Below are 26897 nucleotides of genomic sequence, written 5' to 3' on the forward strand. Positions count from 1 at the left end.
AGCTGATCGCGTACGAGCCACCCTGCTACCGAACTCCCACCCCTAGTCCCTCCTCCCCTACCTCACCCACTTCGGTGGAGTGACGACTCCCTCACGCTACCTTAGGTAGCCCATCCGAGTCTTCCGGGTGAGGAGGGGGATAGCTGTGGGGGGGGTTACACTCAGTGCGCGGGCCTGCCGTACTCAGCCGTACCACTACTGGGGCAAGGGACTGGTCCTGCCCACCCGAGCCACAGTTGGACACCAGGCTCGTGAGGGCGGGATACCCCCCGACCCTCTAAGTAGTGTACCCCCCTCACTGTTTATTGTGCCCCCACTTCCCAGGACCTGACATTGGGAAACGGTACATCCTTAGATGTAAAGGCTCCGGCCTTTCTGTGGGATACTTTTATTGTATGCATGTCTTATTACACCTATCATAGCATCCATAATATTGTTTATACTTTTAACACTGTGTCGGCAGAGTTACCAACTCCGCCAAGTTACTATGTCACCCTGTTACTTCACTCCTCATCCCTGTACCTGTCTTTGGGTTGTTACTCACTCCGGCGCCTGGGGGCAACTTGAACTCCGGCGCTACCGGAGTTCTTTTGGAGTCATAGTCCCCTTGGCCGCCCGAGACGTCCCTACAAGGGTATACAAGGCCCCAGAGCTGGTAGTGACGGGGTGACAGGTATAGTACAATATACCTGCTACCGCCAGAGTTACTCCGGCAGCAGTATTATACCGCACGCAACCACGGAACCATTCCGAAGGTTGGTGATGATACTCATGTATCATTTGACTTACAGATTTGTCTCGTTGGCTTCCACTTCCCCCCCTTGTTGGGGAAAGTGGTGGATAATTGCTCCCATCCCTAGTGAAAAGGATAGGATGGGGCTCTGTTGAGTAGCTCACCTGCATCTCGTCCTTATCCAGCAGGGTGACGACCGTATCCCTCTACCCACAGGTAGAGGGGGAGAAAAAGATGGGAAGAGGAGCCAGTCACACTCTCATTCACTCATCCATTCTTACAGTGACACCAGGACTCGATGCTGTTCAGCCTGCGAGGGTCTGAGTTTGCTACACGTGTTGAGCAATAACCATGGGTCCCAAGGAAAAAGATCCAAGGACCTGTGGGCAATATCCCGAAGGTAGAAGGAGGTGCATGTGGTCTGGTTGGACCAGACCTCTGCCTTCAGTACCTGCGCCACGGAGAAGTTCTTGCGGACAGAGCAGCATCTCCTTCGCACTGAAGGCGGTGAAGTCCATAGGGAGGGGATTGTGAACGACTAGAACCGATCGTCAGGGACCGAAGGGTTCTGAGTCTTCGCTACGAAGTTCGGTACGAAATTGAGCGTCACGGATCCCCATCCCCTGGATGCTTGACTTCGCAGGAAAAGTCATGCAGTTCCCTCAGAGGAAAAGAAGGAAATAGTCGCATGACCTATCCCTCTTCTCGACTTCGGTGATGTCCAGTACCCATACTGATCTATCCATCTGCAGCGAAGTGTCTCGCATCCTCCTATCCCCATGCAGCGAAGTTCTTCTCGGTAGTGGATAGGACACCGCCACTCGATGGTGGGTGTCGATGGTATGGGTACTGGGACAAGCTATTAGGACGAAGTAATGATTGATCAGGAACACCCGAAATAAGTCCACAGCGTAGTTCGTAACTGACTCGGGCGCTCTGACAGCTGCCGACTGACTGGTTCGGTAGTAAGGCAAATTGTCCAAGCATCCGATTAAGTCACGTGACCTTCGTCCTTTAAAGGGTTATGCCGAGAGACCAAACAAATAGTGTATTTGTTTGTCACCAATGCCGGATGGTGAGGTGATTATTTTCTTAAGGCATGTGCCCAACAGGCGAAAGTCAATTGCCTTCTAGAGACCGAGGTCCCTGAAGGCAAGATATTCTCATAGTTGTTGAATCTCAGCTAAGGAGAAACAACACTATGTGCCGTTGAAGACGAAGGTAGACATTGAATGCAACCTACGTCTTCACAGACGAATCGAGAGAAGGATTCTCAAGATTCTGAACCTGTGCTTACAAATGGCTGAAAACGCTAACCGCTATTTCATTGCTGTCCGGTGAGGAGTCATCGTTGCAATGAAAGCGGGACGCTTTTCAGTAATGAAAAGACAGGGGAGAGCCGTCTGAAGAACTGCTTCTCATGGGCTGAACATTTGGAAGTAGAGCTGGCAGGTCGGGGAGTAGGCAATGTCTGTTAATTCGGGGTGAACAGTGAATAATTGCACCTGTACGAATACGAGATATTTTGACAACAAACTCAGATATCTGCAAAAATCATTGGCATTATTGCAGTGCGATGCAGCGGGAGACTAGTACAGACCTTCTGTTACCGTGCGGTAAACAAAAAGATGGAAGAGTCCAAGAGATATCTGTTGAAAATTCTCGCAATGTCGAAGGCGATGAAATCGAGTATCACGGCAGTAGATGGTCATTTATGTATGCGAGAATCCCCGTTAATCAGAGACCTAAGTCTGATTGTTGGGCAGAGATACGGTTAGGTAGTCAATCAATGCAGGGGAGAGAGACATAACCGACCGTGCATCTCGGAGAGTCAGCTGCAACTGAGCTGCCTCAGGCAGTTCAAATACGCAGTAGCTCTCGCTGACTCGTCATCCTGAGTTGCCAGGTAATCCATTCCATGAAGGAATGCGTTCGGCTAGAACCATTGAGCATAAATAAAAGATATGCTCAAGCAATTATATTTAAACGAAACAGATTTCGGTAAATACAAAAGCTGAGTTGGTGTTGTCGTGACAATACCATAAGTATCTAAAATCGAAACTGGCAACTCCTGGGAGGTTGCAGGCAGCCCTGAGTTGCAGTTCAATTAGGATACTAGTCGTCTCGGTCACAATCCGTAGAGTTAACTACGGTATGCGCCTACAACACGGACAATTCAACTGCTTAACAGAATCATGTTGTGAGGGTAATATACGTAGTATATTTGTAGGTTTCTGTACAACGACCTCCATCCTAAATTCTTTTCCCCTCGAGGAATTAGGATAAGGATTGGAGATCGACCGCCTTCGTTCTCTAGTCAAGACAAGAGAGTGAAGGAGAAGTCTTTCCCAAAGGAGAGCTTCAATGGTGAACAGAATACCGAAGACGAAAGTTCAAGCCAAACTGGATGTTCCCGTCCGTTCTTCTCTATTCCATGTTGGTCGCCTACTGTGAGATACTCTTCTTTCAGCAGCAGTCAGCAGCAGTCTTCTTCCAAATGCTAGAAATTCCAGGAATTCGAGCATTAGGAGAGGTTCCCGATTATCGAGGTAACAATTATCGGGGTTTCTCGTCTCGCTCACTTTGGACCGTGGTCTCGCCTAAGTGTTCGGAGATCGTAAAAAACTCGAACACTCTGAGAGTGCTAGAAATTCCGCAGAATTCTAAGCACTCTGCGAAACCCCCACCGAATTCGTCCAACGATTATTGTCTGGTGGTCCTCTCGATTCCCGTAGAAAATCGAGGATGGGGCAGAATCCTTCCTCAACGACCGGGGCTTACGTCAGGTAGGACCCGAAGGTCCCCCCAGTAGCGCAGTCCCCAATGTGGGAACCTACAGAGAAATCTCTGTAGGATCCCTCCCCTTTTCCTCGTATCCGTAAGGAGAGAGGGAATAGGGGAGGAATTGGATACTCGCTCGCCTTCCCAGCGGAACTAGCAGTTGGAGAAGAGTAGGAGCAGCCATCGCCTTGCGGTGATGGCTTCTCAGTCTGGAAAAATGGCAATTTGTCCAAAATTGCATTTTTCCTAACTATACAAACCTGAGGTCCTTTAACAATAGGAAGTAGCTAGCGGCAGCTGGAACGGTCGTAAGCTTCGAACAAGGGGAGAACGGTAGTTAACTGCTTGTCCGACAGTGCGCGCGCCCGCGCGCATGAGAGGTGAAGAATCACTTTTGCTTTAGGCCCATGCAAAAAAATGCAGAGTGAGGGGTGGCATGAGGTGGGACTATATGTAAAGGACCTCAGGTTTGTATAGTTAGGAAAAAAAAAAAAGGGATTTTGACGTAAGGAAAAAATCTATTTTCTGGGCGATTGGTCTCGTGTCGCCAGCGAAATATCCTTTAATCTATTATTTCTAGGGTAAAATGTACTAACACATACCAGAGAATAAATAAAATAAAGAAAAAGGTCAGTATAACACTGACTCGCTAACACCATCCAAGATGTCGGTATGAAAACACTAGGCGAGTGAGACCACTACCACGAGCCAATACCAATAGAAATCTCCCACAACAAAAACCCTCCATGAGGAGAGCCGACCCACAGAGTGAGCAGCTCGTACTACTACTACTCCATCCACCCATGCTGCCGACTGCTGCGCCTCTGGTGCCATCCTGAAGTTAGCAGACAATCTTGGGCGAAGGGATGGGTAGGGTGGGTGGATTTCGCTGCGACACGAGCCAATCGCCCAGAAATAGATTTTCCTTACGTCAAAATCCCTTTTCTGGCTCAGCTCGTGTCGCTGCGCGAAATCGTACCAGAGAAATAGCACAAGATTGTAAACAAAAGTAATAAAACAAATCAGAATAGGTCTCAAATAAAAAATAAAGTAAATATAAAAAGAATATAATTGCTAAAAGATACAAATACACAGTGATACAAAATAAAAATATACTTAAAAAAAATTACCCTTAATTCTAACATGTTTCTTAACATAAGGTAATTTACATAGTACAGAGGTAAATTGGCTTACATGTAACAAAATGGTATCTGTGTAAAGGCATGTATCAAAAATATAATAGCAATTAAAACAATCAAATGAACAAATTAATCAACAATGATAATATATAAGGAAGTATATGACTTAATATACAAAACCCGTAACCATTATAAATGAGATGTATCCCCTAGCATAAGGGGGTGGAACATCCATGAGATCATATCCATAATCATCTGTGAGTGTCCTAGCAAAAAAATAAGGGGCACCCACTACATCATCATAAAAGCAGCTAAGGCACAAGGTGAATGTAAATGAACACGGTAGGAATAGACGAACTGTTGGGTGAAGCAGGTAGAAAGGAGGACTGAATCTTCTACTACAAATTAACTAGAGTCAGGGAAACTATGTTTCCCGCTGCTACTGCTGAAAATTTCAGAGCTTCCAAGGACTTAAGGTAATGACGTTTGAACACTGTCGGCGATTTCCATCCGGTATACTTTTTCAACTCATCGAAGTTCATGTGTTGGAAATAATTAATTGAGGTGGCTACTGCTCTGACATCATGTGCTTTTGGGAAAGAGTCAGGATTGGCTTGTTTAATAAAGTACAGGATTTGTTGCCTGATGCCTTTAATGGATAAAGTTCCACCTTTTTCCCTCTTAAAGAGGGGCCCCGATGAGGATGAGGAGGTCCTGGATAGAAAGGCTCGTAAGGTTGAAACTGGACAAAGGGATACATCTTGTGGAAGAGGAAGTACTTTCCAAGGTTCCCACCTCATCAAAGGATCTTCATCTTTGCCAAAAAGCTACGTTCCGGAGAAGTAGGACTTCCCCTGTGGGAAGGAATTGAATCGATCCGGATCTCTGGATAAAGCCGACAGTTCTGAAATTCTTGCTCCTGAAGCCAGCTTAATAAAAATAGGGTTTTTTCTTAGGAGCATCATAAACGAGCATGTGTCATTATCGGTTTCGGAAGCCAGTTTTAGAACATCGTTTAAGAACCATGAACTGACGTAGGCCTCACAGAAGGCCTAAGTCTAGCACATGCCTTAGGAATAGACGAGAAGTAGGTATCCGTCAAGTCTATGTTAAATCCAAATTGAAATATCTTTTTCAAGGCTGACTTGTTTGTCGTAATCGTGCTAGCTGCTAAACCTTTTTCAAATAAGGATCTGAAGAAGGATATAGCTGAATTAACTGTCATGATTCTGATATCTGACTCTCTCAGGAAGGTTTGCTAACTTTTTGACAGCAGCATCATACTGCCTCAAAGTTGAATCCCTTTTATCGGATTCCAAGAAGAGAATATCTGAGGGTCAATATTCGCATCTCTTTTTGCCGCAAACTTCATGAAATCCATAAGTTAGGGTTTTGAGAATCCCTGAGGAAGCGAACACAGTCTTCGTTTGTACTGACTGGGAGAGCTTGGGACTGGGGATCCGAAGAGGACGAAGGCCCCAGTTCCAGAATTAGGGGATACCAATTGCTCTTCGGCCAGTCTGGGGCTACTAGAGCCACTTGACCCTTGAATGTCCTGAGTTTGTTCAATACTTTCATAAGGAGATTCACTGGAGGGAAGACGTAAATCTTCTCCCAGTTGTTCCAGTCCAGAGCCAGGGGCGTCCGTGGCGTAAGCCAGAGGGTCCAGGTTGGGGGCTACATAACACGGTAGTTTGTGGTTCGCTTGGGATGCGAAGAGATCCACCTGTAGCCCTGGGACTCTTTGAAGGATCCATTGGAACGAACTGTTGTCTAGTGACCATTCCGACTCTAGGGGTACTGATCGGGATAGGGTCGTCTGCTATGACGTTTCTCACTCCAGCTATGTGAGTGGAGGAAAGATGCCAACTGAACTTGTCTGCCAGGGAGAAGATGGCTACCATGACGTGATTTAGATGACGTGACTTGGAGGCCTCCTCTGTTTATACAATGTACTACCACTGCGCTTGTCCAGGACTAGCTTTATGTGGGAGTACTTTGGTGGGTGTAACTTTTTTAGAGTCAAGAACACTGCCATTGCCTCAGTACGTTTATATGGAACTGACGGAACTGGAGTGACCAAATCCCTTGAACCTTTTGAGCCTGGGAATACCCTCCCCAGCCGCTTAAGGACGCGTCTGTGTGGGATGGTGATCCCTGGTGGAGGGAACTGAAGGGGTACTGACACTGATAGATTCTTGACTTTTGCCCACGGCCGAAGCCGATTCTTTAGAATCAGAGGCACTGAGGATAGCTTGTCCCTGGACCTGACATTTGCTCGCGAGCGCCAGATCCTGGTTAGGTCTTTCAGTTTGGCTTTCATTAAGACGTTCGTTACTGATGCAAACTGGAGAGAGCCGAGGATCCTTTCCTGAGCTCTCCTTGATGTTAGTTTGTGACTTAGAAATTGCTTGACTGACTTCGCTATTTCTTTCCTTTTGGTAGATGGAATCGACAGAGTGTGGAGGATAGATTCCATTGAATGCCTAGCCACTGAAAGTTTGACTCTGAGTGAGTCTTGACTTGGACTTGTTTATCTTGAATCCTAGATATTCTAGGAACTGGATCACTTTCAGTGTAGCCTTGTTGCATTCCTCGACTGATGGGGCCCAGATCAACCAATCGTCGAGATACGCCACTACCATAATCCCTTGCGATCTGAGTTGTTGCACTACCACTTCCGCTAGCTTCGTGAACACCCTGGGTGCCACGTTGAGTCCGAATGGAACTACCTTGAAGGAGAATGTCTGGTCTCCTATCTTGAATCCCAGATACGGACGGAAGTGTCTTGCAATAGGGATATGATAGTAGGACGTCGTAAGATCGATAGAGGTGGTGACGGCCCCACGGGGAAGTAAGGTCCGCACCTGTGAGATCGTGAGCATCTTGAACTTGTCGCAGCGGATGGCTAAGTTTAAAGCGGGACAAGTCTAAGATTACCCTTCTTTTTTGTGAGCCTTTCTTTGGCACGCTGAACAAGCGACCTTGAAATTTTAATCTCTTGACTCTCGCTATAGCTCCTTTCTGAAGGAGGTCCTTTGCGTACTCTGTCAATTCTTTGGAAGAAGTTGACGGAAAGGTCTGGCTGGAGGTGGGTTCGTCAACCCAGCTCCAACCCAGCCCTTTTGACACTATGCTCTGAGCCCACTGGCTGAAGTTCCACCGGTGGCGAAAGTGAAACCACCAGCCTCCCTCCTACCTGAAGTTCTTCCATTGGTTCTGGTAACCAACCGCCTCGGCCTCCTCTGAAGTGCTTTCCCCTATTAAAGGGGCCTCCCGATCCTCTCCCACGAAAGGACCGCTTACCTCTGGCCTCCCTTACCCGAGCGGTCATACTTCTGAGAAGCTTGACTCTCGAAGGCTTGATTGTAAGCTGGAGAGATGGCGTATGAGGTAGAGGGTTGAGGCTGAGGGGGATATCACATAAATTGGCTGTGATTGACCCTTAGAAGTGGAAGGTTGGGCTGTCTGCACTAACGGCACTGCTGGAACTTGTTGAGGCGAAAGTCGTTGTTGCTTCTTTGGTAAGTTGGAAACGCCTAGGTTTCCTCTGTCCCTTACCTTTAGGTGTCAGGTCTTGCCTCCTCCTAGCCGTAAGGCCCCAACGGTCCCTTAAGGCTCTGGTTCAACCTCGTAGCCTCTGCCTGGACTTCCTTAACCATAGCCTCTGGGAAGAGATCTGCGCCCAGATGTAGAGGAGAGTAACCTATTCGGCTCATGTCGAATGGTTGCCTCTAGCGGACATGCTTCCTACAATTCGTTCTAGCAGTGGCAAACTCGAACATATCTGACTGCACCGTTTGAGTCAGGGCTTTGGTCATAAGCTTAAAAATTGGTTCTGATCCATAGGCCATGGTTGCTACCTCAGACATAGCCATAGAGTTGATTGATCTGGCTAGTCGTGATTTTGCGTCAAATTCAGCCGAATAAGACTATCTGGGAGCCTGGGTAGCTTTTCACCAAACTGCTCCATAGCACAGTCCGGTTTGGAGTTTGCCAGCTGAGAATGTATTCGGCAAGTCTTCCCACAATTCTCCAATTGAAGGGAGTAACGGAGATTTGTGGGATCTGCTTCTTTCAACTGAGGCATGGTTTCCCCCTTTCTGGGCCGCTGAGATGGTCGACCTTGCTATCTTGGTTAGGAACGGGAGCGGGGGGTACTCTCTCCATTGTGAAAATGGTAAAGGGACTTTTAAATGGTTGTATCTTGGTGTTAGAACAATCCATGTCCTCTAAACATCTGAGCCATTCTCTCTGAGCCTGGTCTCGTGAATAGAGGACTGTCTCCTTTGGTACCCTATCGTCCCGAACCATAGCCGAAGGCGTGAGCCTTGCGTAGCCTATGAAAGGAGGCTGTAGCCTTCCGGGTAGAACTCGAAGTCCTCTATTCTTCGAGTTCCAAACTCCGGTATGGAGATGAGACCGTCCTGGAAGGGGGCGTATGACGCTACTCTCCATGGGTTGTTCATAGAGAAAGCAGGAAGTGAGTCATACGAGGGAAGCTGAGTTCCACTTGTGTTGGAAAGTGAGGGAGAGGCTAGAGGAGCTTCTCTTAGCCCGGCTATAATAGTATCTTGGGAAGTGATCCTATCCGACAGGCGAGAGATCATTTTGTTCCATACTACTCTTTAGGGACCCAACTAGGTCGCCCACCTGTTGCAAACAGGCCAGCATTGGAGTCCAAAGCCGGAGCTGCTGCGGAGGTGGAGGGAGGCTCTGAATTGGAACCAATGGTAGCGGAACTGGTGATTCTGCCGGAGTGCGAGAATCTCTCCTTGGATTTACTTTTTGAGGACTTAGAGCCGGAGCTAGAAGCTTTAGACCTGTCTGGGCCGGGATTGCTAGCCGGAGACTTACGTGGAAGAAGACGAGGACGTCTTCTTAGACGACGATGACGTCTTAGTCAAGGTCATCACTTTAGCCTTGACCTTAGGTCTAAACCGAAGCCTCAGGAGGAGTATATAATTCATCACCCGTAAAGCCTTGGAAGGATGGAGAGGTTGCAGGGGTAGAAGAAACAGTCACACCCAAGGGCGACCCTTGGTGCCCACCTTACTTACCTCGACCACAGGTCGTCTATACCTACCATCGTTCAACATTAATATCCAGGGTTGCGACATCCGTGGAGATATCCTGGTCTTGTTCCAGTTAAGGAGGCCGCCAGCTGTTGTTGGATGAAGGCGATAGTCGGGTCCGCCTCTACGGGGTCGACGTAACCTGTCGCCTTGCCTCCGGGGAAGATTAATAGTGCTAACCGCTTCTCGAGGATGTAGGGCTGACCCTTGGCGGCGTTCTTGCAAAACCTCCGACCCAGGCCCGCAGGGTAGCCAGTGCGGTATCCCTTACTGCCGGAGCCTGTAAGAGAGGGCGTATTTTAGATTTAAGAATCACTTAAAACTAAAACTTAGAGTATAACTTAAACTAGATGCCTTAAGTTAAAGTAAATGATGAAAACTTAAGCACTAAAAAAGAAGCGGAGCAGCTACTGGAGATGGAATACTTACCCCTTCCAAAAGCTGGCTCACCAGATCGTAACATATGGTACACGTCTCATGGTACCAGACCTGGATGTCCCCGTGCGGAGTCGCGCATGGAGCATGGGACCGGCAAACTTCGTGTCCACAGGGGTCCTGAAGTGTAGCGGAACATCCCGGATGCTCACGTTGGTGGCCTGTAAGTGGGAAGACACATGAGTATCTTAAAAGGCATCACTTACAGACTAAAGGACAAAAGAACTCCGTTACATGCCGGAGCTCGGAAAAAAATTGGGCATAACCCCTCCCTGCATTGCCTGAATAGGCTATAATCCCGGAGAGATCCGGTAAGATATGAAAGGGAGGGGGGATGGTTTAAGGTACTTAAGATAAACTTATAGATAACTTAAACCTAAACACAAGCGAACCGGACTAGGTTCAGTGTGAAGCGGAGTGTAGTAACTCAGCAATACGGTAAGGTTAGTAGTGACCTACTGTATGTTCCGGCCCACTCTGCTGGGTGGACTAGCCCCTTCCGCTGGATACCAGGACTCCGATCAGGGAGGAGCTCTAGTAAGGAGGGAAAGGGCGAGAGGGACATACATGCTCGAGCTAGCCCGGAGCGACAAGGTAGTAACAGAGGGGGGAAGGCCAGGGCCCCCCCACAACGTACCACCGGCCGGACCGAGAAGCCGGAGAGGTCGAGACCAGTCTGGGTCTGTCCCGACATCCCTAGCCCCTCGCCTGAGGGGTAGAGAGGGAGGCAGGCTCGGGTATGCGGAGCGAGCATGGGCAGACCGACCCACCCCCGCCCGACTCTATGGAAGAGCGGGAGGGGGGGGAAGGGTGACTGGGCAGGCGTCTGGCTGTCCCGTGATCACGAAGTGACCACGAGGCGGTAAACTGAGATACGATAACCAAACCTAGGCCAACCACTGATCAGAGAGAAGCTATCGGGAAGCAACTTGAACTGAAAAGCGGTAGCATACAGGCCCACAGGGCTAAAACCAACTGATCAGAGAGATGCTATAGGGAAGCAACTGAACTGATCAGCGGTAGTATAGGCTCTATGAGCCAGGACCTAGGCTAAGCCAGACGCCTAACTAACCTAACGATGACAAAAATACATATAATAAATAAAATAAAATGAAAGAGAGAAAGTAATATAGCAGGAGAAAAAATCCAGGAGTGTACGTACTAACCCGAAGGGCAAAATCTACCACTCAAAGCTAGTCAGAGGCGATACTAAGAACCTGGACTAGGGTCTGGATAGGAAAAAGCCTACATAAGGTGAAATACATGCATGGCATGACAACCTGAGTAGACCTTAAACTAAACAAAGCGGATAATCAAATAGAGCGTACATAAATAAGGGATGTTCTAGGTATGGGAGAGACCAAGAACGAACCCAACACGCGGCAGAAACATGCTGCCATGCTTCCGACCCCGAGAACGTATTTATACCTAAAAAACCGGCAAATACTGTCCCAGGGGTCGGAAAAAAAAAACCAACTATCATAAATACTGAGTACTTAACTTAGCTGCTGCGATAGCTGCACGCTCCATTATAGATAAATCCAACGAAAGGGCACAAAAAAACACAGAGAGAAAAATAACACGTGTGACTCGTGTGCGCTAACTGAAAAGGATGGCCACCAGAGGCGCAGCAGTCGGCAGCATGGGATGGAGTAGTAGTAGTACGAGCTGCTCACTCGTGGTCGGCTCTCCTCATGGAGGGTTTTTGTTGTGGGAGATTTCTATTGGTATTTGGCTCGTGGTAGTGGTCTCACTCGCCTAGTGTTCATACCGACACCCTCTTGGAGGGTGAGCGAGTCAGTTATACTGACCCTTTTTCTTTATTTTATTTATTCTCTGGTATGGTGTTAGTACATTTACCCTAGAAATAATAGATTAAAGGATATTTCGCGCAGCGACACGAGCTGAGCCCAGAAATGCAATTTTCGACAAATTGCCATTTGTTCCGACACGAATACAAACCCTTGGTCCTTTAACAATAGGAAGACTCATTTCTTGGTAGGAGGAATCTGAATCTTTTTGGTGAACAGACTGGTGTTCGTCCAACCTTGGAAAGCCTCCCTGGTCGTAAGAGCGAGGGAGGGGTCCAAGCCTCTGTCCAACTGATCGGGGTGTGCACCGCAGGATCAATGGTCAGACCTCTGGGCCAAGTACTAAGAGAGAGGCAAGCGTATCTCTTCGTACCAGCAAGCAAGAACTTGTTCCTGTTTGCAAGAGCAACATAAAGCATGGGTTGTCTCAAGCTGGCATCCACTTCCTCCCCCTTGTTGGAGGAAGTGGTGGATATATGCTCCTATCCCTAGTGAAAGGGATAGGATGGGGCTCTGTTGAGTAGTTCACCTGCATCTCGTCCTAATCCAGCAGGGGGTGACGACCGTGTCCCTCTACCCACAGTAGGAGAGAAGGAAGAAAAAGATGGAAGGAGGAGCCAGTCACACTCTCATTTCACCTCATCCCTTCTTTACGGTCACACCAGGACTCGATGCTGTTCAGCCAGCGAGGGTCTGGGGGTTCGCTACACAATGTGCTGAGCAGACACCACGGGTCCCAAAAAAGGAAAAAATCCCAAGGACCAATGTGGGTGGGCAATATCCCGAAGGTAGAAGGAGGTGCATGTGGTCTGGTTGGACCAGACCCCTGCCTTCAGTACCTGCGCCACGGAGAAGTTCCTGTGGACAAAGCAGCATCTCCTTTGCATCGAAGGCGGTGAAGTCCATTAGGGAGGGGATTGTGAACGACTAGAACCGATCGTCAGGGACTGAAGGGTTCTGAGTCTTCGCTACGAAGTTCGGTACGAAATCGAGCGTCACGGATCCCCATCCCCTGGATGCTTGACTTCGCAGGAAAAGTCATGCAGTTTCCTCAGAGGAAAAGAAGGGAATAGTCGCATGACCTATCCCTCTTCTCGACTTCGGTGATGTCCAGTACCCATACTGGTCTGTCCGTTTGCCACGAAGAGTCTCGCATCCTCCTATCCCCATGCAGCGAAGTTCTCGGTAGTGGATAGGACACCGATACTCCATGGTGGGTGTCGATGGTATGGGTACTGTGACAAGCTATTAAGACAAAGTAATGATTACTCCGTAACAACCGAACTAAATCCACAGCGTAGTTCGCAACTGACTCGGCCGCTCTGACAGCTGCCGACTGACTGGTTCGGTATCGGAAGTGAGGCAAGTTGTCCAAGCATCCGAGTATGTCACGTGACCTTTGCCTTTTAAAGGGTTATGACGAGAGACCAAATAAATAATGTATTTGTTTGTCACCAATGCAGGACGGTAAGGTGATGATTCTCTTAAGGCATATGCTCAAAAGGCGAAAGTCAATTGCCGTCTAGACCTAGGTCCCTGAAGGCAAGACACTCTCATAGTAGTTGAATCTCAGCTAAAGAGAAACAACACTATGTGACGTTGAAGACGAAGGTAGGCAATGAATGCAACCTACGTCTTCCAGCTGAATCGAGAAAAGGAATCTCAAGATTCTGAACCTGTGCTTACAAATGACTGAAAACGCTAGCCGCTATTTCATTGCTGTCCGGTGAGAAGTCATAGTTGCAATGAAAGCGGGGCGTTCTTCAGTAATGAAAACACAGGGGAGAGCCGCCTGAAGAACTGCTTCTCATGGGCTGAACGTTTGGAAGTAGAGCTGGCAGGTGTGGGAGTAGGCGATGTCTTTCAATACATCTGCTAATCCGGGGTGAACAATGAATAATTGCACACCTCCGAATACGAGATATTTTGAGGAAAAACTCAGATTCTGCAAAAATCATTCGCATTATCGCAGTGCGATGCAGCAAGAGACTATTACAGAATTCTGTTACCGTGCGGTAAACAGAAAGATGAAAGTCGAAGAGATATCTCTGTTGTAAATTCTCGCAATACAGAAGGCGATGAATTCGAGCGTCACAGCAGTAGATGGTCATTCATGTATGCGAGAATCCCCGTTAATCAGAGACTTAAGTCCGTGATTGTTGGGCAGAGATACGGTTGGTATTCAATCAAAGCAGGGGAGAAAGACATAACCAACTGTGCATCTCAAAGTGGCAGCTGGTACTGAATTGCGCAGTAGCTGTCGCCGACTCGTCATCCTGAGTTGCCAAGTAATCCTTTCCACGAAGGAATGCGTTCAGCTAGAACCATTGAGCATAAAAAGATATGCTCGAGCAATTATATTTAGGCGAAACGAATTTCGGTAAATACAAAAGCTGAAATGGTGTTGTCGTGACAAAACCATAAGTATATAAAATTGAAACTGGAAACTCCTGGGAGGTTGCAGGCAACCCCGAGTTGCAGTTCAATTAGAATACTCCTCGTCTAAGTCGCAATCCGTAGAGTAACTAGGATATGCGCCTACCCCTCGGACAATTCAACTGCTTAGCAGAATCATGTCGCGAGGTTAATATGACAATTTGTCCAAAATTGCATTTTTCCTAACTATACAAACCTGAGGTCCTTTTACAATAGGAAGGTACTAGCGGCAGCTGGATAGGTCGTAAGCTTTCGAACAAGGGGTTCGGTAGTTAACTGCTTGTCCGACAGGCGCGCGCGCGCGACTGGGAGGTAAACAAATCACTTTTGCTTTTGGCCCAAGCAAAAACTGCAGAGTGAGGGGTGGCATGAGGTGGGACTATGTGTAAAAGGACCTCAGGTTTGTATAGTTAGGAAAAATGCAATTTTGGACAAATTGTCATTTGTTCCGACACGGCATACAAACCTTCGGTCCTTTTACAATAGGAAGACTCACTTCTTGGTGGGAGGAATCTGAGTCTTTTGTGAACAGACTGGTGTTCGCCCAACCTTGGAATGCCTCCCTGGTCGTAAGAGCGAGGGTGAGGGATCCAAGCCTCTGTCCGATTGATCGGGGTGTGCAACCGCAGGATCAATGGTCAGCCTCTGGACCAAGTACTAAGAGAGAGCAAGCGTATCTCTTCATACCAGCAAACAAGAACAAGTTCTATTTGCAAGAGGCAACATAAAGTTATGGTTTGTCTCTTTTTGGCATCATTCACTTCCCCCCCCTTGTAGGAGGAAGTGGTGGATATTCGCTCCCATCCCCCCCCCTAGTGAAAGGGATAGGATGGGGCTCTGTCGAGTAGCTCACCGGCATCTCGTCCTTATCCATCAAGGCGGTGATGACCGTATCCCTCTACCCACAGGTAGAGGGGGAGAAAAAGATAGGAAGAGAAGCCAGTCACTCTCTCATTCACTTATCTATTCTTACAGTCACACCAGGACTCGATGCTGTTCAGCCTGCTAGGGTCTGGGTTTAGCTACACAACGTGTTGAGCAGCCACAACGGGTCCCAAGTGGAAAACGATCCAAGGACCTGTGGGCAATATCCAAAAGGTAGAAGGAGGTGCCCAGTGGTCTGGTTGTACCAGACCCCTGCCTTCAGTACCTCGCACGGAGAAGTTCTTGTGTAACTCGAGGGAGTGTACTTCTAGGTCATCTTGGTGCTGACGAAGAGTCTTCAACACTCAGCCTGGGATGTCGAGTTTCTTCAGAAAGCGCGGTCGCGCTTTCACAGGACAAAGCAGCATCTCCTTCGCATCGAAGGCGGTGAAGTCCATTAGGGAGGGGATTGTGAAGGACTCTAACCGATCGTCAGGAACCGAAGGGTTCAGAGTCTTTGCTACGAATTCGGTACGAAATCGAGCGTCACGAATCCCCATCCCCTGGATGCTGACTTCGCAGGAAAGTCATGCAATTACGTCAGAGGAAAGAAGGGAATGGTCGTATGACCTATCCCTCTTCTCGACTTCGGTGATGTCCTGTACCCATACTGGTCTATCCGTCTGCAGCGAAGTTGTTCCTTCTCGGTAGTGGATAGGACACCGGACACTCAATGGTGGGTGTCGATGGTATGGGTACTGTGACAAGCGTTAGGACGAAGAAAAGACTGTTATGGAACAACCGAACTAAGTCCACAGCGAAGTTCGTAACAGACTTGGGCGCTCTGACAGCTGCCGACTGACTGCGTTCGGTAGGTAGGCAAGTTGTCCAAGCACCCGAGCAAGTCACGTGACCTTCGCCTTAAAAGGGTTATGCCAAGAGACTAAACAAATAATTTGTTCGTCACCGGATGCCAGAAGGCAAGGTGATGACTCTCTTAAGGCATGTGCCCAACAGGCGAAAGTCAATTGCCTTCTAGAGACCGAGGTCCCTGATGGCAAGATATCTCATAGTATAGTTGATTCTCGGCTAAGGAGAAACAACACTGTGTCGTTGAAGACGAAGGTGTACAGAAAATGCAACCTACGTCTTCACAGCTGAACCGAGAGAAGGATTCTCAAGATTCTGAACCTGTGCTACAAACTGAGAACGCTAACCGCTATTCATTGCTGTCCGGTGAGGATCGTAGTTGCAATAAAAGCGGAGCGCTTTTCAGTAATGAAGACAGGGAAATACTGCCTGAAGAACTGCTTCTCATGGGCTGAACATTTGGAAGTAGAGCTGTCAGGTCGGAGAGTAGGCGATGTCTTCTGACATATCTGTTAATTCGGGGCGAGCAATGAATAATTGCACACCTACGAATACGAGATATTTTGAAGACAAACTCAGATGTCTGCAAAAATCATTCGCATTATCGCGGTGCGATGCAGCGGGTGACTAGTACAGACTTCTGTTACCGTGCGGTAAACAGAAAGATGAAAGAGTCCAAGAGATATCTCTGTTGAAAATTCTCGCAATGTCGAAGGCGATGAAATCGAGCGTCACAGCAGTAGATGGTCCTTCATTATTTGCGAGAATCCCCGTTAATCAGAGACCTAAGTCCATGATTGTTTGGGCAGATACGGTTTGGTAGTCAATCAAACCAGGGGAGAGAGAGACGTAACCGACCGTGCATCTCCGAGACCTAGCTGATACTGAGCCGCTATCAGGCAGTTCAATACGCAGTAGCTCTCGGTGACTCGTCATCCTGAGTTTGCCTGTAATCCATTATTCCACGAAGGAATGCGTTCGGCTAGAACCATCGAGCATAAAGATACGCTCGAGCAATTATATTTACCGAAACGGATTTGCGGTAAATACAAAAGCTGATTTGGTGTTGTTGTCATGACAATACCAAGTAGTCTAAAATCGAACTGATAAACTGCTGGGAGGTTTGCAGGCAACCCCGAGTTGCAGTTCAATTAAGATACAATTCGTCTCGGTCACAAACCGTAGAGTTAACTACGGTATGCGCCTACAACACGGACAATTCAACTGTTAAAAGAATCATTGCGCGAGGGTAATATACGTAGTATATTTGTAGGTTCTGTACCACGACCTCCATCCTAAATTCTTTTCCCCTCGAGGAATGAGAATAAGGATTGGAGATCGACCCGCCTCGTTCTCTAGTCAAGAGAGTGAAGGAAGAAGTCTTTCCGTCCCCAAAGGAAAGCTTCAATGGTGAACAGAATACCGAAGACGATAGTTCAAGCCAAACTGGAAGTTCCCGTCCGTTCTTCTCTATTCCAGGTTAATCGCCTACTGGAGATACTCTTCTTTCAGCAGCAGTCTTCTTCCAAATGCTAGAAATTACAGGAATCGAGCATAAGCGAGGTTCCCGATTATCGTGTAACAATTATCGGGGATTCTCGCTCACTTTGGACCGTGGTCTCGCCTAAGTGTTTGGAGATCGTAAAAAACTCGAACACTCTGAGTGCGCTAGAAATTCCGTAGAATTCTAAGCACTCTGCGAAACCCCCCACCGCGAATTCGTCAAACGATATCGGCTGGTGGTCCTCTCGATTCCCGTAGAAATCGAGAAAGGGGCATGGATCCCTCCTCAACGACCGGGGCTTACGTCAGGTAGGACCCGAAGGTCCCCCCGGTCGCGCAGCCCCTAACGTGGGATCTTACAGAGAAATCTCTGTAGGATCCCTCCCCTTTCCCTCGTAGCGTAGCCGTAAGGAGAGAGGGACATGGGGGTTAGGAATTGGATACTGGCTCGCCTTCCCAGCGGAACTAGCAGTTGGAGAAAGAAAAGGAAAGTTGGAGAAAAGGAAAGTTGGAAAAAGAAAAGAAAAGAAAAGGAAGGGCAGCCATCGCCTTACGGCGATGGCCTCCTCAGAGCCTGGGTTAAAACGTATCGTCAGGAGAAAACGTTTTCCTGAGGAGGGTTACGAACTCATACTGTAGGTAAGGGTCTGCCGCCACTGTGAACGTCGTCTGGGTGGGGCTGATCGACACCTGACAGGAGAGAGCCGATACCGTCCTCCGACTCATTCCAGTCCTCGTCGAGGTCGAAACCTCAGGAGGACCGAAGGGGTATTCAAATACTGGTGTCCGAAGACACGTAGAAACGCCTCTGTCGCAGTAGAGGAGGTGAAGTAGCTTGTTCGACCGGCCAGAACTGAGAGAGCCTTCTTGTCCGAGACGAGAGACTACCTGTTCAACACAGTCGGCAAGCTCACCGATCGCGGCAGAGGGACCCCCCCACCGTCAATTTGGGTTCCCTCTCGGGCCCCAAAACGACTCGAGCCGAGACGTGGCTCTGCTGGTGGGAGCGGGTCGGATCCTTCCCCGAGGTCGTTGTGCTGACGAATCAGCGCCATAACCTCGGCAAAGTTCCTCTGGATCTCGGAAGTCACAGCATCTTGCAGAGTGGGACCGTTGAAGCCCTTCGAACAAGAGCATATTCCGAGAACCTTCCTCCTAAGAAGGGGAACAGCGACAGCCCTCTCAGTCTTCTCCATCCACTTGCGCATACGTCCTGGCCGGTCCAAGAACCGTGCCTGGCAACGTAGGGCGTCGTGGTGGGATCATGAGGGGCGCACCCCTCCCTCACGATCACTCCTCAATACCTCGCTCCTCCCGGTATAACCCGAGGAGGTTGAAGGTACGGAGAGGCAGACCTGACGCTCCCTCCTCGCTCGCTGGCAGAACCAGCAGGCTTGGAGGGCTGCAGGCGATCGTCAACCCGCCCGGTGGCGATCGAGCTGCAGGCCTGGTCGAACCGTCTCGCTGTGGATAACGGCTGGACTGAGCACAGCGGCCCCGATCTCGAGTGTCAGAAGAGCTGGTGGCTGGTTGCCGTACCCGATCGCTCTCTGTGAGAGCAACGGTCAGGCGACCTGCAGGCTCCACTGTCACAGTGAGACCGGTGCTTGTCCTCACGGCACGTCACGTCGCTGGTTCCAGCCGTGGCTGGCACCGGCGAACGGGAGGACCTCTTCCCCCAGCCTCATCCCGTGGCCGTCCGTGGACCGTCACGTCCCCGGGTAGCCAGCTGGTCGCCGCGAGAGCGAGAGCTGGTCTGGTGAGAGTCGCGTGGAGCGGTGTCCCACCATCTTTTTTCCGCCCCGTGCCGTGAACCTGACGCTGAGCGGCTCAGAGGTCTGGTTCCTGGCTGCAAGGTCGCTGGTAGGCGACCGTACACTCGGTACCGTCCCGCGAACGAGAGGCCGAGACGGACCCTGATGCAGTGGCAGAACCACTGACACCAGGCGAGGAAGTACCGGTGTTAGCCGGTGGACCCCTCTGGTCCCCGTATCTTCTTCCTTTGCGGAAGAAGAGACGGGCCCCGCTCCCGAAGGAGCAGGAGGACCAGCGGAAGGAAAACCCCCCTCCCGTCCCCCACCGAGGTGAGACGGGTCCCGAGAAAGCTCCGAGGGAGACTTCTAGGAGGGAGGAGGCAACCTTCTTCTTCCTCGCTGTGAAGCCTTAGAAGTCGAAGGGGAAGAGGCGGCAGCGACGACGATGAAGAAGATGACGACGACGACGACGACACCTTCCTCCTCTTCTTCGTCAGCTTCCTCAGGACAGACGTAAGATCTGCTATCCAGGGCGGAGCCGGGGCTGCTGTAGCCGAAGCCACAGGGCCCGGACGCACCTGTACAGACAGACCAAAGTCTGGGGTAGTAACCACCAGGCGAACAGGGACGAACGTCAGTCAGGTATGGGCATCTCAGGAACAGCATGGCACAGCCAGCACAGCATCGGTAGGGACAGCCAGCGCAGCAACGGCAGGGACAGCCAGCGCAGCAACGGCAGGGACAGCCGCGCAGCAACTGCATGGGACGTCAGCCCAGAATCGGCAGTACGGCAGCAGTCACCGGAAACACAGGAGTGGAGCAGCAGCCAGCAACATCCTGGTACCGGCGGCAGGTCCAGGGGCGAGCTCTAGGGCGAGCGGAAGTGTGGTCGCGGTGCAGCGCGGCAACCACGAGCGGCGGCGGCGGACGCCCCCCCTCTCGGTATACGGCGAACGGCACTTCACAGCGGCTGTAGGCAAGACTGTTACCACGTGAGGCGAGTACACCAGGTGAGGAGGGACGTCGTCACCTGGAGCGTGGTCACCACTCCATGGGTGACCGCAGTAGGCCCAGACATAGAACCGCAGCCCCTGGACACTAGCACGCCCTGCAAATGGAAGGACGCCCATACCTCACCAAGGTCCACCCTCGTGGCAGTAGCACCTGCGGAAATAACAGTAGTAGCGATTAGTGGGGGGGAAGAAGTCCCCTCGCGCGGGGGGTGAGCCCCTCTCCGAACGAGTGGAAGACCCCGTAATACAATTGTACATCGGGCACCGAGCGCCCTCGCGCGCTCGACGGATCGGGCGAGGAGAAGAACGCAGATAACCTCCCCCCCCCAATGGGGAATGGGCCATCGTGTGGAGCTGAGCGGGGGGGGGGGGGGGGGGGGGGGGGGGGGGGGGGGGGGTGGGGGGGGGGGGTCGTCCGTTTCCCCACCCCCACCCCCGCACAGCACCCATGTACCCAACAATAATAATAAGAGCCGAGAGCAATCGTGCCCTCGTCCCGAATGCAAGGGCATAAGGATCAATTCCCTGACTGAGCGGAACTTGAACCAAATAAATATTGATGCAATCAATAATAAAAGGAATTCAAAATAAATTTGAAAAAGAATCTTGCATTACGATTCACTTCACAACTGAATAAGGGGCTTTCGGATCGAGCGCCATTTGCGCCCTGTGGTACCGAGCGCAAGGGTAAAAGGATCCATTCCCGATTATGAATGGAAACCTTGATCCATAATGAATTGATGCAATCAAAATATATATGAAAATGAAAAAGAGTACTGCGCTTGCGATTTCAATTCATACAAATAAAAAGGGAAGATCAATTCCCGGGAAATAGCGGAAACATTGATCCAAGTAAACAATGCAATCTCAAATAAAATATGAAAATGAAAAAGAACTGCACTTGCGATTTCACTTCATTCAAATAAAAAGGGGAAAGGATCAATTTCCGGGTAAGCTCGGAAACTGATCCAAAAAGAGTATTGCTACAATCAAAATAAATATATGAAAATGAAAAGAATACTGTACTTGCGATTCCACTTCCATACAGAATAAGTTTTCGTGTCGAGCGCATTCGCTCGGCAACGAGCATACAGGTCAAAAAAATATAAATGAAAAGAGCACTTACGATTTTCATCTACACATTTCCAACCAAAATATACGCTCGGTAGCGAGCGTTCTCCCGCCCTCGGCACCGAGCATACACAATACGAGGATCATTTCTGGGAAAATGAATTCCCGCACTTACGCCCTTCAGTCCCACCCGGCACTCGGGTAAACGGAGGGCGTGGAGAAACCAAGATCCTTTAATTCACAATTGAATTCAATGGAAATAAATATAAATGATTGTACTTTACAATTCAGTTTCACTAGATAAATAGAAAAAGAAAAACACAACCATGCGAAGCAACGACGATGAAGCGGGCAGAGAGCGATATACACGTCCACACGCCAGCAGGCCGAAAGCAAAAGTGATTTGTTTACCTCGGACAAGCAGTTAACTACCGAACCCCTTGTTCGAAAGCTTACGGACCTATCCAGCTGCCGCTAGTACCTTCCTATTGTAAAAGGACCGAAGGTTTGTATGCCGTGTCGGAACAATTTGCAGTTTCGTCGTCTGCTGTTCGTAACTGTGTTTGTGGCGCGCGCACGCTTAGGAACCAGGAACAGCAACTGGTTTAAAGTGCAATGTGGAGTGAACTGAGACCAAACTGTGTATAATAACAATCAAATAAGCACTGTGGAGTTTCAGTTGTGATGGCAGTAAGGATAAAAACCACCGATTACAAGGTAAGAATGAATTCAGTTCAAACCATGACCCCGGGAATAAAAAGTTTCATACTTTCAGTAATAAAAGCAACAAAATGTTGTTTTATTGTGCTGATTACAACTGCAATCTTGAGTAAGATCAATAAACGTTACATATATACGCTAACATTGTTCAAATGAGTGCTGGGAAGGCTGGGGAAAGATGGTGGCCGTCACTGATCAGAACCTTCCATGCAAAACGTAGCCGCCATATTGGATTTCAAAACTGCCTTGAAAACATATTTTACGAAGAGCTCACATGCTTATTTTAGTTCGTATGGGGCTTTCACATATCACATTATGTTGACGAAACTTCAATCTTTTAAATGGTATGCTTACTTAGAGTTGCAATTGTATTCTTGTTTCACCAATTAAATATCGAGTGAATAAGACCCGTCCACCATGATGAGGGTTGGCCTTCCGTGATGTTTTACCCTAAAAGAACGTTCTAATTCCAAAAAATAATTATTTAAATTTGAGTCAGAATAGAGTTACTTTTTCAATAACTAATATTTTCAAATTAATCGTCATAAATATGTAAAATATTGATGTTTTACTATTTATTTAAAAAATTAATCGAAGTTGCTGCATGCTTCGTTGTCGTCTTCTACCTAGAACAGTTGTTTACTAACAAACAAGCCGGTGAGGACCGTTTTTCCGATTGGGATTGTGATGAAAGTGCCCCAGCGTCTGTGGGTACAAGTGGTGTGCAGATTTATCACAGGAAATGGTTAGTTTTATTTGATTACACAAGCGACTCCGTAAACATCGAGATGGCGTCAATCTTCTAAATATTTAGGGTTGTAAGTAAAAATGTTGAACGCGTTTTGGTGAGATTTCCACTGCCATGGACACCCTTTTCACTACCCTCTGTTTAAATCTTAAAATTTGGCCTTAATTTCTAACTTTGGAGAAAATACTTACTTCGAAAGGAGAGAAGAGGTCTTTAGCTCCGTTTCTCACCAACAACAAGTCGCGACTGATGCCCATCTCCGATGTCAGGACGCGTTATAATGTACTTTTTTTGGGGATTGTTCACGTTGATCGTACATGGTCCACTCCTGTACCCTGCGGTTTTTTTACCCTAGGATATTAGCCTATTATAATCGTTGAATGTAAGCTGAATGTCGCTCTTAAGCTCGGGACGCAGTGTTACCATACAGAAACATCACAGGCAGATGGACAGATGAAAAAAAACAGAGTATAGTAGGTGGTATAAGTATAATCTTCACAAGTAATCAAAGATAGCCTACCTGTAAGGGCAAAACATTCTTCTTTCCAGTATCGAGAATCGTATATTCTAGTCCGAATAATCTTCTCAACGAGATATTGAGGATTGGTGCCATGTATAGATTGGGCATCTTTTACTGTCCTGTTAGCCATATTTCAATAGACCCGGTATCAAGGCGTCAAAAATACAGGGTAATATAAGTTCTTCCCGGCCCGGTGTGTTTGTGTACTAACGTTTGGCAGTGCGAGTGTAGTTGTTTGGGTGAAGCTGCTTCTTCTTCTTCCGGCTTCTCTTGAGTCTTGACATCTGAAGGGTCCGTTCAACTCGCATGTTGATCTGTATGATAATAATGCTAGGCAGTTGTGAAAATATGGTAATAATGCTAGGCAGTTGTAAAAATATGGAATTAAAGTAGAGGATGTAATAGATTATGAAAATAGAACTGGGATAGAAAAAATATTAAGTGAAATTCACGTTAAGTAGAACAAAAGACAGCAGTGTCAGAACCGAGGTTCGTCGATGGAAACGGCAGAACTAAATGTCAAAGCTGTCATAATTAAGAATGTTACTATATTACAATAGAGAAGCCGCAATGAATATAGGTTATGCGAGGTTTGTGGAAAGAAATGTTGACACCACGGAATATATCTGTAGCTACAGTAGGGAAAAAAACGCCTTTGAGTACTGGAAGATTACTTACGTGCCATAAAAAGTGGTGTTTAAAGATTAGAAACTCATATTCATTCACCTTATGAAACATTGGGAGAAAGAGTGACCCGGGAAAATTTTCTTGGGTCCAAACCTACAGTATTTTGTGTATAGGGCGCTAATAAAGTTATTTGTCATCAAAGCCCAATTTTATTTCTCCACAAGCTACACTGAAGTTATAAGTGAGAAACTAAACTATGTTCTTAAATGTTAAGATATGGACGTATTTACACCAACCATTTCTCTTGGATTTTTTAATGTTTGGTCGTTGTTTTTGGTGTAATGGATGCAAGGAAAGCAGAACAGTAATGACATGAAGGACATGCAGGTTTGGAACTATTTAATATCCTCTGTCTTGCTGGATCACTACTCTGTTGTAGAATAAAATACATACAGAATTTAGGCCAAAGGCCAAGCTCTGGGACCTATGAGGTAGTTCACCACTGAAATGGAAATTGACAGCATAAAGGTTTGAAAGGAGAAACAGGAGGAAAACTTCGCTGTTGCACTGTGAATCAATTGTTAGGAAAGGGTGGAAGGTAAGATGGAAGAAAGAGAATATGAATGGAGGTATAGTAAAAGGAATGAAAGGGTTGCAGCTAGGGGACAAAGGGGCACTGCAAAAAATCTTAGTAATGGCTACAGTGCACCAAATGAGGTGTATTGACGGTGTAACCCCCTACAAGGAATTCTATTGTTCTTGCAGTAGTAGGAGTACCAGTTGCAACTTGCAGTGCGAGAAGTACTATTCAAGTTTGTCCCTTTGCATTGAAAGAGGTTAGCAAGAAGCAGAGAAAGGCCAAGAAGCATTCACTGGTGTCATTGTCATTAGGGAGGGGTAATTAACACCACCTCCATTCTCCATACCTACACTGCCAAATTCTGACAACTCCCTCATTACAGACTGCCTCACCCAGCTCCCTGCTCCTTTTACATGAGTTTTCTCTTGCTCAGTCCAAGGGGCTATGTGCAGGAAGGCAGGCAACCAGTTAGTGTTCTCTAGCGATAAGCCAGATATGCATGCCTCACCAGACCCTGCTAGATCAGCGCTCCTGTGATGACAGCCTCTGCTGGAGTAATGGCAGATGAGCCTTTCCTTAGCATGCTGGGAGCCCATATTTTGCACCTTCATCAGATCACTCACCTATGGCTAAGCCATAGATTGTAAATTTGATTGCAGTTGCTTTGGTTCACATTCCTGCTAAGGAGTTTACTGCAGCTGAGAATCCTGTATTAGTCATCCTGCCAGTGGGAGATACCCCCTGCAGTATTGAACGCAGACCATACTTCATCTATAGCTACTGTCGCTGCCTTGACCAGTTCTCCTGCACCATCCATGGAAATATGACTCCTCCTCACCACATAGGTATGAAACCCTCTCACAATTAGGTCCAACTTCCATAGGACTTCGACTGAACACCTTCTCTCTTCAAGGGTCATTGGTAGTTTTCTCACCTCAGGGCAAGGCGTCCATCATAAGGTGGAGTTGACATGAGTTCATGAATGCAGTCAGAACCTCAAGTTTTCCTGCACCCTCTTGGACCAGAGGACTGCCCCAGACTCTTAGCCTCATAATTCAGCAGAGGTAGGTGGAATAAAGTTAGTAATACCCCTTGATCAGCTTATGCGTGGTCCCAAGCATGTGCAGACAGGGGGTTCAAGAGCATCAGGTCATGCAACACCCTCATATATATCATGATGATATGAGAGTGGTCAATCATGCAGCACCTTGGTCAGTTTCTGAGTCATTCAAAGCCGCCAATGTTTGCATGCACACCTGTAACCTCTACTAGTTTGGCTTTAGACAATCCTATGGAGTCCTATGGGAGGATCAACTTCGATATGGAATGTCATTCTGTTTGAGTCATCCTCAGTACATGGTTTGGCAAGCGGTGCTTTCAGTACCGAATCAGTGCCATATTCCCCTCAGCAGTCACCAGGGAAGGGGATCTTATAGGGCAGAGGGCCAGATCTATGTTGTCTGTTAGATCAAGCAAGATTCTCATTCCACCGCTGGCATACCAGAGGAAGTTTCACATGGTGGAAAAGGTGGAGCCTACTCCTCTGCAAGTTGGCTCATCAGTCTCTGTACTGACAAAATACTCACTTGGAGAAAATCCACTTAGTCATGTGCTTCTCTATGGAGGCCTCCCTATGGTTGAACACATTTGTTAACCACGCTGTCACAGGTATCTCATGTGAGGATATGATGGCAAAGTTCTAAAGGCTTTTGGTGTCAAGAGGATAGGGTCTTACTTTATTCTCACATCAGATTGCCAACATTAAGGACATTGAAAAGAGGGAGTTGGATTGGTTGGACAGCAAGATCCAAAGAAATAAAGAGATGAAGAAAACGGATCTAATCATGGAACTGGGAGAAAACCCAACGGCTGCATTAAGAAGTAATAGTTGAGAGGTTGGACAGAGAGTGAAGAAATGAAGTAGGAACAGGGGTAAGGTCAAAAATCAAAACGTTGACAAAACTAGAGATCACAGGACACTACGAACACCTTTCGGTAATGCATAATGCGCCATGAGGTTCACCACCAGTAATTCCCTCCTGTGGCAACTGACGGAATTGCACAATTCTGCTGTCAAAACAGTGCATTGTTTAACATGGAAATTTACATGTTCATCTGGGTGATACGGCTGCAAATTCCACACTTGAAGATTTAGAGCCATCTGAGTACTACTACATTGCACACTGTACACCTTTAAGTCATATATTCTATTGTATG

General features: G+C 47.9%; 1 protein-coding gene across 1 annotated transcript in view; it reads right to left on the reverse strand.

Moving 5' to 3' along the window:
* Window positions 1-23740, reverse strand: part of LOC135222899 (pre-mRNA-splicing factor 38A-like) — a 105799-nt gene extending 82059 nt beyond the window's left edge. The window contains exon 1 of the mRNA XM_064261286.1: window positions 23474-23740. Within this exon, the coding sequence (XP_064117356.1) occupies window positions 23474-23603 (130 nt within the window). The 5' untranslated portion in view covers window positions 23604-23740. The remainder of the gene's footprint in view (window positions 1-23473) is intronic.
* Between the last annotated feature and the right edge of the window lie 3157 nt (window positions 23741-26897).

Source organism: Macrobrachium nipponense, chromosome 8 (assembly GCF_015104395.2).
Source record: "Macrobrachium nipponense isolate FS-2020 chromosome 8, ASM1510439v2, whole genome shotgun sequence".
Lineage (NCBI taxonomy): Eukaryota > Metazoa > Arthropoda > Malacostraca > Decapoda > Palaemonidae > Macrobrachium > Macrobrachium nipponense.